Genomic DNA, 15,993 nt, shown 5'->3' on the forward strand with positions numbered 1-15,993 from the left:
TGGGTCCCGAGAACACCGTGACAGCGCGGACACAGTGCTGCGAAGGGCACCTTTCGCGCTTGCCCCCAGGCGAGGTCTGTTAAGAATAAAAACCATCGGTACTTGCCGGGACGGGTCCGGGCGGCGGCTCCGCGGGGAAGTTCCCCGAAAGTTGGGCGCGGGGCAGGCGGTAAGGTGGGCTGGGGACAGTGGGGTGGGGTTGGTGTTGTTTGGGGGTTTTTTCTCCTTTTTTTTTTTCCTTTTTTTTTTTTTTTTTTTCCTTGTTGCTGTTGTTGTCACTTGTTTAATTTTAATTTTTCTGACGATGACGGTGCTGTTGATCCTCCTCCGCTGCCCGCTCAGATGCCGGCCGAGTACTTCATGCGCTTCTGCTTCTGACGCTGGTTGCAGAACCAGACGCGGACCACGTTCTTCTTGAGGTCCAGCTTCTCGGCGATGGCAGCTATCTTCTCGGAGGAGGGCCGGGGCTGGAGGGCGAAGTAGGCCTCCAGAGAGCGCTTCTCGGGGGCGGCGATGGAGGTCCGCTTGCGCTTCTTCTCCGCACCGCTGAAGAGCTCGGGCTTGGCCAGCTTCTCGCGGTGGGACTTCTCGGCCTCCTCCAGCCAGGCCTGCAGGATGGGCTTGAGGGCGATCATGTTGTTGTGAGAGAGGGTGAGGGACTCGAAGCGGCAGATTGTGCTCTGGCTGAGGGAGCCCACCCCCGGGATCTTCAGGTTGGCGAGCGCCGAGCCCACGTCGGCCTGGGTCACCCCCAGCTTGATGCGGCGCTGCTTGAAGCGCTCGGCGAAGGCCTCCAAGTCGCGGGGGTCGGCGTCCACGTCGCTCATGCAGCCCATGTGGGCCGGCAGCCCGTGGGCGTGGGCCATGCCCAGCGCCGCCGGGTGCATGGGGTTCATGCCGGCCATGTGGGGACCGTGGCCCGGCGTGGAGACCACGGCGCCGTCGGGGGCCGCCATCGCCCCCAATGCCAGCCCCGGCGTCAGGTGCTCCAAGAGTTCTCCCTCCAGCGCCTGGTGGGGCTGGTGGTGATGGTGGTGGTGGTGGTGATGGTGGTGGTGGGTGCCCGACAGGGCGGACGGATGGGAGATGGGCACCGAGGAGGAGGAGGCGGCCGACGTGCAGGGGATGGTGTTCATGGTGTGGTAAGTGGCGTCCGGCTTGAAGGGGCTGTGGTGAGGCGGGTGGTGGTGGTGGCTCTTGCTCGGGGAGACGATGTCCACCGCTGCCAGGGCTTCGGCGCGGGCCAGCAGGCTCTCGTCCAGACCGCCGAATATATTGCTCTGCAATTGCAAATAGAAGGCACACATAACGCTCAGCAGGGAATTCGCCTCCCCGCGCACTCCGCCGTGCCACTAAAACCTTCCCAGCATGTTAAAAGAGAAATCCTGGAGAAGGGGGGGGGGTGAGGGGTGGGGGGGGAGAGAAGATGAGAGGAGAAGAGGGAGAGAGGGGCGAGGGAGCGGGCGCGGCGCGCAGCCGCTCGCACAGAGGCAGCCAGCGGCGGGCGGGCGAACGGACGGACGGACAACACGCACCAGCCGCACGCAGCATCCCAGGTCATAAAAATTAATACAGGCGGCAAGAGCCGCCGCATGCATAAGTTGGGCGAGCGCCCGGCGGCGCCGGGTGATTTGCTGCACGGCCATGAAAAAATCATCAGGCGGATCCGGGGAGCCGCCGAGGGGCTCCCCTTAAAGCGGAGCGGCGGGCACCTACCGGAGGGGCGGGCAGGCAGGCCCGCCGCATCGCCTCCGCGCCGCCGCCGGGGCCGGAGCCCGAGCCAGAACCGGAGCCGCCGCTGCTGGTGCCGGAGCCGGAGCTGGTGCCGGAGCCGCGTCCGGCGGAGCTCCCGGTGCCGGTGCTGCTGGGGGAGCTGGCGGCGGGGGCGGCGGCGCCGGCGGAGGGGCAGGGCGAGGCGGTGTGCAGGGCCGAGTACTTGGTTTCGTGGAGGCCGCCGCCGCTGCCGCCGCTGCCGTGGGGGAGGCCGAAGGGCTGCTTGCTGCTCAGGGACATCATCATGGTGCTCGCTGCCGCCGCGGCCCGGCCCGCTGGCAGGCGACCGCCGGAGGAGGGCAGGGGCGCGGGGCCGGGGGCCCGGACTCCCCGGAAAAGCCACAGGAGCCCCGGCTCCCCCCCCTCGCCCCCACCCCCCGGAAAAAAAAAGAAAAAAAGAAAAAATCCCACTAATCCCACTCGCCCCCCAGCCGGCTGCCCGAGCCCGCCCGAGAGGACGCGGCCGGGAGAGGCGGCTCCGGCGAGCCGGGGATGCGCGGGGGATGCGCGGGGTGCTTCCCGTCCGCCTCCGCTCCTTTGCCGGCCCTCGCCTCTCGCGAAGTGCCCTCCCCGCCGCCGCGCCGGTGGGTTTTACTCTCTCCCCTCCCTCCCCTCCCCTCTCGCCTGTCACTACAGCCCAACTCCTCGGGAAGGGCCCTCCGCGCCTGCCTCCTCCTCGGCCCCGGCCCCCTCCTTCGCCGCTCCCTGCCCGCCCCTCGCCGCCCCCGCGCCCACGCCCACGCGTGCTCCCACACTCACTGCCGCACCGCGCCCCACCGCCTCCCGGAAAGGGGAGGGAAAAAGCAAAAAAAGCAAAAACAAAAAAGGAGGGGGGGAGGGGAAGAGACCCCTGCGCCTCCTCAAATCCAACCTCCATTTAAAGAAAAAAAAAAAAAAAAAAAAAAAAAAAAAAAAAAAAGTGAAAGAAAAGTCCTGTCCAGGCTCACAATGAGCACACACACAGTCAAAGGGTGTCCCGGGCACTGCCCTGACACGGCTCGTCGCTCCGGTGGGGTGACGGGGGGCGGCAGGGGGGCTGTGGCCACCGGGCACGGTGCTGGGGCCGTGGGTAGAAATGCAGGGAGAGGTGGCCGGGGTCTGCCTCCCCCGACGGGGAGCTCGCGGAATCCTCCTGCAAAAGCGCCTGTCCCGCCAACTTCCTCCTACCTCTCTCTTCGAAATAGAAGGGGAAAAAAAAAAAAAAAAAAAAAAAAAAAAGACAGAAAAGAAATCGAGGAAAATCAGTTAAATCAGTTTTACGAAGGTTGCCGGGTTTATTTCCATGAATTCCACTTTACAGCAAGAAGGTTAAAATAAGTGCTTAGGTGTTTAATTTCTCACCTAAACAGCAGACTTGGTAATTTTAAGGGAAATAAAAAAAATTACATTGTATCAGCTCTCACTGTCGCCAGCTCGGAAAAATGAAATAAATCAAAGTTAAAAGCTTGAGTATCATTTAATTATGGTGCGAATAGCGCTTGGAAAGAAGTAGAACAACATCTCTAAACAAATTATGGCCGGGCCAGGAAGGAATTATTAGATTGAAATTTCATTTAGGCTCGGGAGACACAGCGCTTCAATATGTAATCTGTTATGCCTCATCTGATTTGTATGCTTAATTCAGCTTGACGAATTTATTAGTTTTCATAATAGTAAAAAAATTGAGCAGCACTATGGGCTAATGCATTGTGTGTACTATAAATTGTATGTCACCGTTGAAAGGCTGAAGTCTATAGAAATCTTTTATTAATGACAACATAGGAAAGAGGATTTTCTTGCAAGCCGTTAAGGAGTTCATGCCAAACCTCCGCGCTCTGTGTCTCAGTAGGCTATTAACATATCGTCATACTAATTAGGCTACTTCATGAATGATATAATTTCAAACTTTAAATTATGTTCTAATTAACAAGGGTTGTCCAATTTGCTTAATCTTCAAAAGGCTTTTGGCTTGTCTAATTAGTCTAAAGCGCCGAAGCATCTCCAACGCCCAAGAAAAAGCCATCAATAACATATTTTCGAGGGTGTGCAGTAGATCCCGGGCAGAGACCAGGCGAGGCGCAGGCAGGCTGGCGGGGAGGCCGCCCCCTCTCCCGCCCCTCTCCCTGGGTGTCCGCGGCGCGTCCGGCCGCCCCTGCGCTCCCGCCTTCCGGCAGCGGCCGCCACCCTCCGCGCTTCAGCGCGGGAGTGCCGGGAGGTGCACAGGCAGATGTGGAAAAAATTCCCACTTTCGTCAGGAAAAAAAAAAAAAAAAAAAAAAAAAAAAAAAGGGAAAAAAAAAAATTAAAAAAAAAGAAAATACCTCGTTGGCGCTGGGAAGTCCGAGGGCAGCCAGCCTTACCGGTGCGCGAAGCCGCCGAAGGGGCTTTGCCCGCCCCGGCTCCGTGTCTGAACTTTGGCGAGAGAAGGGTGAGGAGGAAACCTCCCCGCGCTATACATTTAACCCCTCCCGCATTGAGTTTAATTACTCGCAATAGTTGTTCTAATGTATGCTGTCACACGGGAGAATTGAGAATGCATATCGTTAATATAAATTAATCTTGATTGTAATAGCGACTGACAGCCGATCTCCAAAACGCTGAGCGCCCATCGTAGCTCCGAACGTCCGCCACGGGGGTGCGGAGCAGCGCGCCCCAATCGATGGGCAAACTTTCCTCTGGGCCGGGCCCCGGGGCTGGCCCCGGGGGTCCCTGCGGTGGCTGCGCCCACCGTTGACGGGACTCGCCCCGAACCTCTCAGTGCCCTATCCGCGGCACCACCGTCCAGCACGCGTTGGACTTCCCCTTTTTCTGGTGTTTTAATTTTTTTTATTTTTTGTGTGGTTTTTGTTTTGGTTTTGGGGTTTTTGTTTTGGTTTTGGTGTTTTTTTCCTAGGGAAAGACGCCGCGATGCCCAGCTGCCCCCCGCTGTCGTGATGGACGCCGGGGGGAGCCGCAGCAGGCGCGGAGCCCCAGCTGCCCCCCGGCATCTCGACGGCCCTCAGGGGCCGCGGGCCCCGCAGCGGGCCCTTAGCACCAGTGGACCTCCTAAATAAAAGGATAGCTCCGCTCCTCCCCCTTACCCACGCCCACACCCTGACCCACGCAGACATCTGGGGAGAAATCACTGTCGCCTCTTATGTATCCATGTTCTGATTTACGATTAAAATTTAAAGCCGCGCATTCATATTTTACCGAACCTAATGCGCCCTATGAATTTTTAATCTATTAAGATGCGGGCTACACGTTGAGCAAACTCTACCTTTGTTTTGAGAGCAGGGGAGCGCCCCGGCTCTGCTGGAGGGGCGGCCCCGGAGCCCCCACCCCACCCCCGGCACTCGACGTCTCCGGGCCTTCCCTAGGAGCTCCTGAGGCGGGACCCGACCTGGCCCCGCCGCCGCGGAGGCACCGCGGATGAGGAGAGCTGCAAGCCACGGAGCCTCAGCAGCCACCGGGTCAGGACGCCCCGCCGAGGCAGCTCCGCATCCCCGGCCGTGCCTCCGCACCCCCAGCACCCTCGATCTCTCTCCAAGACTGGTATCGCTGCCTGCACCACCGGCTCCTTCTCCCCTTTTCCCCCCTGGAAGTGTGCTTTGGACCCGGTGCGAGGAGTCGGGCAGGCACCGGGGGTACACCCTTGGCTGCCCCAGAGGGGCGGGATTGCCCCGCCGGCCCCCCGCGCTGCCGCCGCAAAGCCGAGTCAAGTCACGAAGTCAAACTTAAAGCCCGGAACGATCAATGAAGACTTTTTGCCGTCTATGGCGCCTCGTGCTTCCTGGCACTAAAATAAATGCAAGAAATCGAAACTTAATTACTTGAAAGAAATCCAGAAATCCCTCTGCATAATTTATCCCGGCGTTTTTCGTGGCGTTTGCGTTGAATGTACACGTTTAACTCCGCACGCTCCTCTCTCCCCAGCGCCTCTCCCTTCAGCAGGCGCGGGGTTATTGGAGGGCTTTTCCCTGACCCTCCCCGCCCCCCGCACCCCTCCCGGCTGAGGGGCGAGGGCGAGGGGGGCTCTGGACAAGACCGAGTTTCCTGCCCGGCGGTGTCCCGGCTCTGAGCACAATCTCCCCCCCCCCGCCGCACCCCTTCGTCAGAGAGCATCTCCTGGGGCAGGGATGCGGGTGGGGTGGGGTGCGGTACCCCCTCCTCAGAGCCTGCCGGGTCTGAGCCCTGAGCGAAGCTCCCGCAGGTGTTTTCTGATCGGAAGTGTCTGGCGGAACAAGCCGAGACCCCTACGCGTAGTGGAAAGTGCCAATAAAGTTAACTCGGTTATTCTGATAAACTCTCCCCTTGCCTTTGACGATACCCCCGTGGCCTCCACAGTCCTTCTTACGAATGGGGTGTGACACCTCCTAGCTGGGGGTAGCACATCAGCCGGCAGAGCAGCCATGGCCTCCTCATTTGCCATCCAGCCTGGCTGATGAGAGCCTGCTCAGTGAGCCTTCCACTGAATTCATTAGGACTGGGAGTCTGCTGGCTCGGAAGCAAACTTTATCATAGACACCTTATCGAGAAGTTGAAGTAATGTTATGAAAGAATGAAAAATACATTTGGGAGCTGCCTGGAAACTGAAGTACATTTTGATTTAACTTACATTAACAGAAACCTAATGTAAAAGTGAAGGGATCTAACAAAACCATTAATAATTTAAAAATAATTACAGATAGTCTATCCTTACTATTCATAACCACTCAACATTTTAGACAAAGGAAGCTGAATATTCTTCATGGGAGAAAGATGTGAGCAGACTGCTAAGCAGGAACCATCCACCTCTCTCTGCCTCTCCTCTGCTCATGTACATTGCAGGTTCCCCAGAGCCCCCAGGGCACTCTCCAAAAAGTGCCCTCTCCTCCAGGAGGGAGAGCACAATCTGTCTGGAGGTGGAGGGCAGGTCCTGCCTTTACATGTGGCTTTTTGGCAGGCTTATGGCACAGATTTCCATGTGGGCCCAGTCTGTCAGGGGAGACCAAGGGCTCCCTCACGCCTCCTTGAGCTCTCACGAAGCTCTGCCAGCCTTGGAGGCCTTGGGAAAGGCTTTTTCCATCCCTAGCCATGGTGAACACCAGTCACAACAGTGACTCTCCTGTCCCATGCTGTGCTGTGCTATTAAACGACAGCTGATACCAGCACCATACATCATCTGCTTGGCTTGCCATGGCTCCACACAAAAGTTATTTTTAATGCATCCATTTTAATTCAAGCTTTCACCGTATGCTTTAAAGCTCAAGGGTTTTGAGTAGTCTACAAGGCTGTGATTTTGCCTGTGTTTCTGTTATTTTGGGGGCTTTTTTTCTGAGGTACACCTGCTGTCCAAATACTGTGTAAAATCAAAGCATCTGGATATGAGGCAAACTGCACTGCTTTTCCTTACAGATAGAGAGAAAATTGTAAAGAGGAAAATTCATAGACACAAAGTGGCTTCTGAAGGTAAAGAAATATTGGATAATACAAAGCAAGTAAGAAGTTCAGATTTAACTCTCACAGGACCCCATCTTACAAATAACCTCACAGGTGAGATCCCTTCCTAACTGCTTCCTCAACTGCTCCTTGCACCAAAACCATCAAGATCCCATGGATCATTAAAAAAAAATAGAAAAAGGATCCTACAAATCATACTGTGGATGTCCTTGGGACATCCAATTCTTGGGTCATCCAATTGGGACTCAATTCTTGCCGATGTAGACAAAACTCTGGTATCTTAGATTACCCTTCATTAATTATTTTCATTAATTTCCCTTGTTATAGATGAATTATCATGAACCATATTCCAAATACAACTCCCAATTAAGCATTCTCTGCCTCTGCATGCTATTTAAATGGATCAATGAGACTGCTCCTGTTCACCCCATTGCTGCCACACAGCCAAGCTTGGTGCCCAGAGGCTGGTGCAGGCAGTTGGTGTGACAAAACACAGGGCTTCCATGTCAGCTGTCTTCTAGAACTTGCTGTAACTCAAAGAAAATATTTTTATTTTCCATGGTAAAGTTCTCAGCTCAGAACTTTTAGCCCTTCCAAATTTTCAGAGTCACTGCGGTGTTTTCAAGGTAAATCTCAGCTCCTTTTCTCCCCTCTCCACCATGTGAGGGGTTGGCTGATCTCTGGATGTCCCCAGGATCCACCAGGCACTTACGGCCAGGAAAAAAGCTATGACAGATGAAAAGCATTGAAAAAGGTGATGAAAACACCATGTTTCTGATTAAGCTGTCACCAATGGATAGATGCAATTTAAAAAATGGTTTAACAGTTGTGTCCCTGGATTGGCCTTTGTATTTTCAATCCATTAAATAGTGTGTTAAAATACTTATCTATGTAGGCTGGGTCCTGTGGCCCTGCCTGAGAGGTGTATAATGTACAGCTGTGGTATTTGGTGTGCACTATGGGAAGTTCTGAGCTTTTTTCCAGCTGTGCAGTTTTTACGTGATCTTGCATAAACTCATCCTGCTTTGTGAATGGGTAGAGGAAAAGGTCTGTGGATTATTCTTTTTTCTGCACAGATTGATTCCATGTCCACACAATCAAGCATGATGAGACTCAACCCCGGCTGGTGAGGAAGGCTCAAGAGAAGCCTTCATCTGCTGGAAATATGTGCTGGAGCACTGGTCCTGGAGGACAGGAATGCTGATCTCAGACCTGGTCTACAGGCTTATCCTCCTTGAAAACCAGGTTTTAATTCTCAAAAGAGAGAGATATGTTTGTAAGAGCAGTAATAACGTTTGGGGAAAATATACCTTATATTTGTACCTAGATGCTCGTCTACATTTTATTCAAAGCCAATCACAATTCCTCAACTTCTTTTTTGTGTTGTTGTTATTTTGGGTTTTTTTGTTTGGTTGGTTTTGTTTTTTGTTAGAATTCAGTGAAAATGCATTCCACCATTCCTACAACCTCTGGGCACACATCAAAGACACAGAGACACAGAGCATGGGAAGGTATCTGCTTCTGTCCTCCCATCTCTTTATATAAATGAAATACTGTATGTTCTGAAGACTGTTAATATAATGAAATCAAATTGTGAAATGCCTCTGCAGCTCATATCAACATTTCCTGCTGGAAGCAGCCTGTTAGGAATATGTTATCACAGATCTCCTGCAGCCCTGAGACAGCAATCGAATTCCAGTGAAATCTCTTACCAAAAGCAATCAGGTCGATCAATGGGAGTTTTGCCAGTAACATCAAACATGATTAAATGCTTCTCTGTTAAGAACTGCAAATATACACACAGAAAGAGGACATGTCAGAAGAGGGGACTATGAAGATAAAGGAAAAAATGTAGGAAAAATGTAAAGAAAAGAAGTTATACCCATGAAAAAAAATTACAGGAGATTAGTAATTGACACTTATATAGCCAACCCAGTGCAGAGTTTAGGATGCAGACAGCTCAGTTTATAGCCTGAGACACAAACTTCTGTAGGGACTTTTACTCAGCAGAACTCTTATCTACACATCCTGCTTTAAATATTTTGTTGACTTGGGGTGAACTTAAACTTGTGCTTAACTGCTTTTATGTTTGTTTTGAAGGGGGGAGACATGACAGCTAAAAGAAGCTGTCATTTTAGAGCTTTCAAAGATCATAATCATGCTGCATCTGTCTGCATATGTGTCATGCTATGTATATGCAAATATAGGATCCAATTGTATTTTTTTCTTGTGAACCCCTTCACGGTTAGGTTTCATAGTAGGTACCCTGACACAATGAAGTTACTTGAATACATTTTGGTTTTCTTGTTTAGGCCAGGGTCTTTCCTTGGAGTAATGAATTTATTGCTGCACACCCATGAGACAGAGGCAACACTTTCTGATGGGTCCTGGCACCCCTGTTTTTCCCAGTTGTCCTGGTTTGAGAGGACCAGAGTAGAAGACACCTGCCTGGGACCCCACCAGCAGGTGCCAGGCTGTGGATGTGGCAGTGAGAATGAGGAGCAGCTGAGCCCATGGGAGGAGAGGATAGGTCAGGAGACCCAAATGGATCAATCACAGTGTTCCTGCCCATGGTGCTCAGTATAAAATGGCTCCCAAGAGAATCCTTTGGGGGTTTTTCTGGCTGGTTAAGGCATTGTGCCTGCTGCTTCTAATTTCCTCAGTGGAGAAGAGGAATTCCCAACAAGTCACCTTCTGCCTTCCCAGGTAGGACCAGCTTGGTTGCTCCAAGTCTGTTGTGAGCTGTCCCTGAGACCCTGGGCTTGGGCACCCCCATCTGCTGCCCAGTCCAGTGTGGGACTGTTCTGGTTGGGCAGTAATGACACCTGAGGAGGGCAAGCTCCACATTTATATATTTGTCTATACATTTGTGATTTGCTTTTACTACCTCATTAAATCTGCCCAAGTTTTTTCTTTCAACCTCCCCCTTTTCTTCCAGTCTCTCTCCCTTAGTTCTTTCTTCATCTTCCCCTGGGAAGGTAGTGGGGAACAACAGAGCATCTGACACTGTCCAGTTACTGTCTGAAACTGTGACTTGGGCTTCCAGAGTGCTCACCTGCTTCTGAAACTATTCCTGCTGGGTCCAGACACTCTAGGCCAAAGCAGAACACAATGGATAAAGATGTTTATTTTTGTTTTTTCTTTTTATTGTGAGAAATATTTTTTTTGAGCTAGATATGTTTTTTAGTAGTGCTTGTGGTTATTTTTGAATGAAGGTATTTCATTTAAGAAGTGTTTTGCAAGCATTAAAACTCATCTACTTTAAGAGCTGACAACTGTGGAACGGCTCTTAAATAGGAAGGATGTGCCCAGAGGTGCTGTCTGTGGTCTGTCCATCTGTCCCTGCACATTGGTGATCAGCAGAGTAGTGGCATCATCCCTACCACAGGGTGGGGAAGGGTATGAGTGGCTGAATTACTGCTACCCCATCTCTAAGAATACAGCTGGGGCACCTTTTGGGATCATGACCAGAAATTAAGAGCATCTCCTGTTAGCTCCTCTGTTTTCTCCCAGGGAGCCAGAGCATCCCAGATACCAGGGGCATGAGCTCAGGGTCCTTCCCCATCTTCTGTTCCCTGTTCTGGGGTGTGGCACCCCTGGTGGATGCTTTAGGGTGGTGGGGGCTGTTGGCACCTGGTGCTTGTCTGTTTTTTCCTGAGTAAAATTGGGGTCAGTCCCTGGGCAGCTGTTGAAGAGGGGGATGAACCCAGTGCTTCCCAACAGCCAGGGCAGGGCCAGGGTGCCTTGGGGAAGAGGTCCCCCACTGCCAGTTTCCAGAGGATGGGGAAAATTCCTCTCCTCAGCTGAAGCCAAAAGCAAATCTTCCTTGAGATTCCCAGCAGAATGCTGTGATCCACCCACTCCCAGGATCATGCAAGAGGTCTGTCTTGGAATGAAAGGCAGTTTCATTCTTACTTGTATCTTGGCCTTTTGTGTGCCTGGTATGACATCTTATGGAATGTCAGAATACATTGCAGCAAGCTGTATTGTGATTTGTATGAGGGGTGAGAATTTGATTTTTTCAAAAAAAAAGTTCCAAAGGCAGGAGACATATCAATCTAGAAAGCAAATGGTTCAATCTGTACTCATCAATTGCTCAGAAAACCATGTGAAAGGCCAGAAAAGCTCATGAAACTATAAGTAAGGGTCATTTTCCTGGAGGACAAAATAACTTAAGTTCAAAGTAACTTAAGTTCACCAGTTAGAGGCTCAGCTGCTTTGGATAATAAAAGGTAGGGGGGGAAAGCAAACCTGAAACAGGTGGGTAGACAGACAAGCCAGGCAGGGGATGAAGGTGATTAAAAGAGTTTTTTTTTCTTTAATTCATAATTGTGCTTCATTAATTCATAATTAATTCATAATAGTTGTGTGGGGGAACCAGTGCTCCATGGGCTGGGTGAACCCAGGCCTGGGGAGGGAAACAGCTGGTTTGTAATCTCCCTGTTTTGGGGACCTGCTGCAAAAGTCAGATGAGTTATGTAGAATTTGATGCTTGATATTCATGTGGTTGGTTTTTAGCAGGAGTGAGCTGTCGCTTTCATAACCTGGTAGGTAAGCTGTGTCAGCACAGCCTTTCATAAATCCTATTTTTACTGAAGATTTATAACTGTAAATGTGTGCTCTAGACTGGTATCTTCCATAGAGGGTTTTACTGAGGGATCTTATTTTTACAAAGCTGGTGCATTTATTTTCAAGATACACAGTGAAAAATGTAATTTATAATGTAGCATAATAAAAATGGATGATCTTTGAGGGGATAGTAGGCTTTTTCCCCTACCTACATAATTCTTTTTTGGTAGTATTTTGATGCTGATTTTACATGTGTATTATAAGTGGTGTGAGAGGTGGTGCAAGTGCATCATAAGTAGGAGCTGCTGTGTCTACTCTGACCTTATCAAGACCATTTTGTGTGTACAAAGCAGTCAAGCTGGACAAAGAATCTAAGAAACACATTCAGTAAAGATACATGGCTAGATTTTGCTTTTATTTATTCCACTTCAAGTCAGATAACTGGGTGAATTAGAAGCATCTTTGCAGAATTAATATATTTGTGAATGCTCCAATTTTTTCAATATTCTTGAAAAATTCAGCCATGCTTGGGTATCTCTGGGTAGCTTTCTTCTGCTGAGATGTGCCTCATCCTGCAGTGCTGTTTGGAAGGGCTGCCTGTTTCAAAGATGCTGCCCAATTTTACAGCTGAAGATGGGCTGCATTAAGAGATTCTGGGTGGTATCAACATAGCTGCTTTTTTCATTATAATCATGGTAACTATTTTCACAAATTCAGCTGTTACACAAGTGGTGGAAAAAACCCAGATCTCTATATCTATAGTATATCTATAGTATAAATTCTGTCATTAATTGAAAAAGAAGCAACTTTGGTCTGAGTTGTTTGTCAGTAGAACTGTGCTGTTCAGAACTTGCTTGAAGTCTACTGATAGTTAAGCTTATGGGCAAATAACATTTTAATTATCTGTCCCTAATTGTTGTAATCTGTTGTGGAAAAAGCACTTTAGAGCAGATAGAGGATAAATTTTGTTACTTAGTTAGGTCTTCAGCTTAGACAAGAAGTAGTGGAGGAGAGCAAGGACTTGGTGCTAGAGGGAAAAAAGTAGACCACTACTTCTTCAGGATGAAGTCTCTTGCTCTTCTGGTGTTGTTGCTGTAGGGGATGAGGTTTTTGTTTTTCCCTAACACTTGCTTCTGCAAAAGAAAATACCTTCAGGGCTGGTCTGAGGTGTGGAACAAACACACTCAGGAACTGAGGACTGATGCTTAGCACCTGCTTCAGGGCTCAGACACGGATCTGAGGTGAGACACAAAGATGTCTGTGTGTGTCATCTCATACCCACTGCTGGAATGAAACTAACTGGGAGAGGGCTGCAGAAACATGGAAAGCTAAGCAGGGTAAGAGCACATTAGCCCCACAGTAGTCATTACTTGCACTGCTTAATCACCTCCTGTAGCAGCACATGGATGCTCCAGTGCTGAGCACCAGGATGGTGACTGGGGAGAGAGGAGAGGACCCCACTGGAGGCCTGAATGTTGGCAGGGGGCAAGGGGTGTGTGGTGCCAGCACCTCAAGAGAAGGGAGAGCTGTTGAGCAGGAGGATGAGTTTACTTTGGGTTAACATGATGGGATTTTTTAATCAAACTCAGCTGAGAATGGAGGAAGTCTGGAGCAAGCGTGAGTTTCCATAACTACAGGGGAGAGTCCAAAGAGAAGGTGCTGGTGTTCAGGCTCAGTCTGTCAGCCACAGTGACTGTGGGGGGCTTGGGTTTGTGATTTCCAGAAGCAATTAACACAAGAAAGCAAAACACTGACTCAGTGAGGTGAATAAGTACATTTCAGTACTTATTCAGAAGTTATTTTTCACCCCTGCACTTAGCTAACTCAGTCCATGAATTTGTTTCCTCCCTATCAGAACTGAATTAAATCAATACTTTAATCCCATTTATTTCAAGATCACATTCTAGAACACTTTAAGCAAAACTGCTAATGACTAGCACAAACTGAGGATTTAGAAAGCAGCCTCTGAAAGCTGTTTTCTGTTTGAAGCCTCTTTCTGGCTCCAGGTTCTGGGAAGTTCAGACTGTGTAGGCCCAGCTGCCACCCAGCCTGGTAACTCCATTCCCACCTTTCCTGTGGTTACTTCATGTTCTGTGACAGCTGGATTGCAAACAGCTGGACTGGGATACCAGTCCCCCTGTGCAGAGGGGGAAGTAGGATATCATATTTGGGGAGAGGCTGAGAGAGCTGGGGCTGTTCAGCCTGAAGAAGAGGAGGCTCAGGGGAGACCTCATTGCTGTCTACAACTACCTGAAAGGAGGATGTAGCGAGGTGGGAGCTGGACTCTTTTCACAGATGACCTCCAACAAGACAAGAGGACACAGTCTTAAGTTGCGCCAGGGGAGGTTTAGATTAGATATTAGAAAGAATTTCTTCACGGAGAGGGTGATTAGGCTATGGAATGGACTGCCCGGTGAGGTGGTAGATTCTCCGTCCCTGGAGACATTTAAAAAAAGACTGGATGTGGCACTCAGTGCCATGGTCTAGCAACTGCTCCAGTGGGTCAAGGGTTGGACTAGATGATCTCTGAGGTCCCTTCCAACCCGGCTAATTCTATGATTCTATGATATAAATAAGCATATAAGTAAGATATGTATCTTGAAGTAAGAACATAGTGGGTGACCTGATCCATTTTAGCTTCATATGAAGCTCACCAAGTGTGATGGCTGTAGAGGGTAATTCCTCTTAACTATTTTAAATCATCAAGCAGTTTGTCTAGTGAGTGGGATGACACTTGAGCACCAGGCTGCCTGCCCTGCTTCAGGCAGGGATAGGTCCTGTCAGAGCCAGGGCACCCACCATCACTGATACCCACCCGGGCATCACTGGGGCCTGGCTGCAGGACAGTGCTGGGCTGGAGCATCTCTTGTCTTCTGGAATGCATTTATGTGCTGAAAAGCACAACAGAGCTTGCTTCTGGCTGAGGTCTTCAGAGGCTGCTGTGACACCAATAAGTAAAAGTTAATTGCAAATTTATTTCCACGTAGAAATAAGGGAAAAACACTTGGGGCCAGTTTCCTTCAAAGAAAAGGGGAGAAAAGCCTGTTCTACACTCATTTGATTAACCCGTGCTGTTAATCACTGCCAGATTTATGAACCTCCATTATAAACTTGTTACTCTAAGGAGTTTCAGTTCAGTGATTGAAAAACAGCTTTAGGGCTTGGCTAGGTAAGAGTAGAGAGAAGTACAAGTAGGAGCACTGAGCCTTTGAAGAGGTGTATAAATAATTAGCAACATACTTCATGTGGACTCTTTCGTCAAGATACACTGTCAGACCTGGGATTTTATCAGAACATGATGAAAATGTAGAAAGAGCTCTATATTTATTCCAGTGTAACAATGCTGAAATCCAATATAATTTGGTATATTAGAAGCTATTTTATGTCACAGGTAACAGTGCTGCACTGTTAAACTGCTTTTGTATCTGCTGCAGCTTCTTCAGAAAGCATCCAAAAGGTTCTTTACATTCTTGTCTTTTGAATCTTAGATCCATATTTCATGGTTGCAAAACATACAACACAGGTAAAAACCTGAACTGCATCTTAATAAGGCAAAAGGATGCCCATGCAATCTCAGGTGGAGGGAAATACAGTAGGTAAAATAGAAGACAAAGGTGGGGACTTGTCAAAACCAACATTTGGAAATGCTAATGGAAGTTCAGTGAGGTTGGGGCTTCATGAGCACTTTCTTTGTTAACCTGAACAGAATTAAGGTTTCACCTTTCTCTACCAAGGCTTTCTGCCCAGCTTTGAACTCTGGAAGAATAAATCAAATTCAAAGAGTGAACTTCATTTTGCCTCCAATTCAAATATTTGGGCTGAGTGATGACAGTCTTAGTGCAAGAACACAGGCCAGTGAATTTCTAAAACAGGGGCATGAGGCATTTTCCACCCCTTCTACTTACATTAGGAATTACAGAGACCTGTTTAAATAATGATTACAGTTTTTTTTTTTTTAAATATCTTTGATGCTTGTGTGCATTTGTATTTTAAGAGGCTGGTATTTAGCAAGCTTGAAGTTGAATTTTCACAGTGCTTGTCAAATGATTTTAAAGGAATATACTGTGTTATTAAAGAACATTTCTATGCTATGTGATGTGAAATGCAATGGGCTCTCTACAGAATATAATACACAGTGAAATGAGAAGTTACAGCTGATATGTGGAAGGAGACAGCATCACCTCTAATCCTTCTGGGCTTAGCTGGGCAGCATGTGAGCTCCTGAAGATGCAGATGTGGATGTGATGGGGGC

The 15,993-nt window shown here is 49.3% G+C and overlaps 1 protein-coding gene across 1 annotated transcript; it reads right to left on the bottom strand.

The window, feature by feature from the left end:
• Window positions 1-254: 254 nt before the first annotated feature.
• POU4F2 (POU class 4 homeobox 2) lies at window positions 255-2,117 on the bottom strand. The gene is made up of 2 exons (XM_071752995.1): window positions 1,717-2,117; window positions 255-1,280 (listed from the first exon to the last, which is right to left on the bottom strand). Exons 1-2 carry the CDS (start codon window positions 2,017-2,019, stop codon window positions 339-341), a joined length of 1,245 nt encoding a protein of 414 aa, XP_071609096.1. The 5' UTR covers window positions 2,020-2,117; the 3' UTR covers window positions 255-338.
• Between the last annotated feature and the right edge of the window lie 13,876 nt (window positions 2,118-15,993).

Source organism: Heliangelus exortis, chromosome 10, assembly GCF_036169615.1.
Source record: "Heliangelus exortis chromosome 10, bHelExo1.hap1, whole genome shotgun sequence".
Taxonomy (NCBI): Eukaryota; Metazoa; Chordata; class Aves; order Apodiformes; family Trochilidae; genus Heliangelus; species Heliangelus exortis.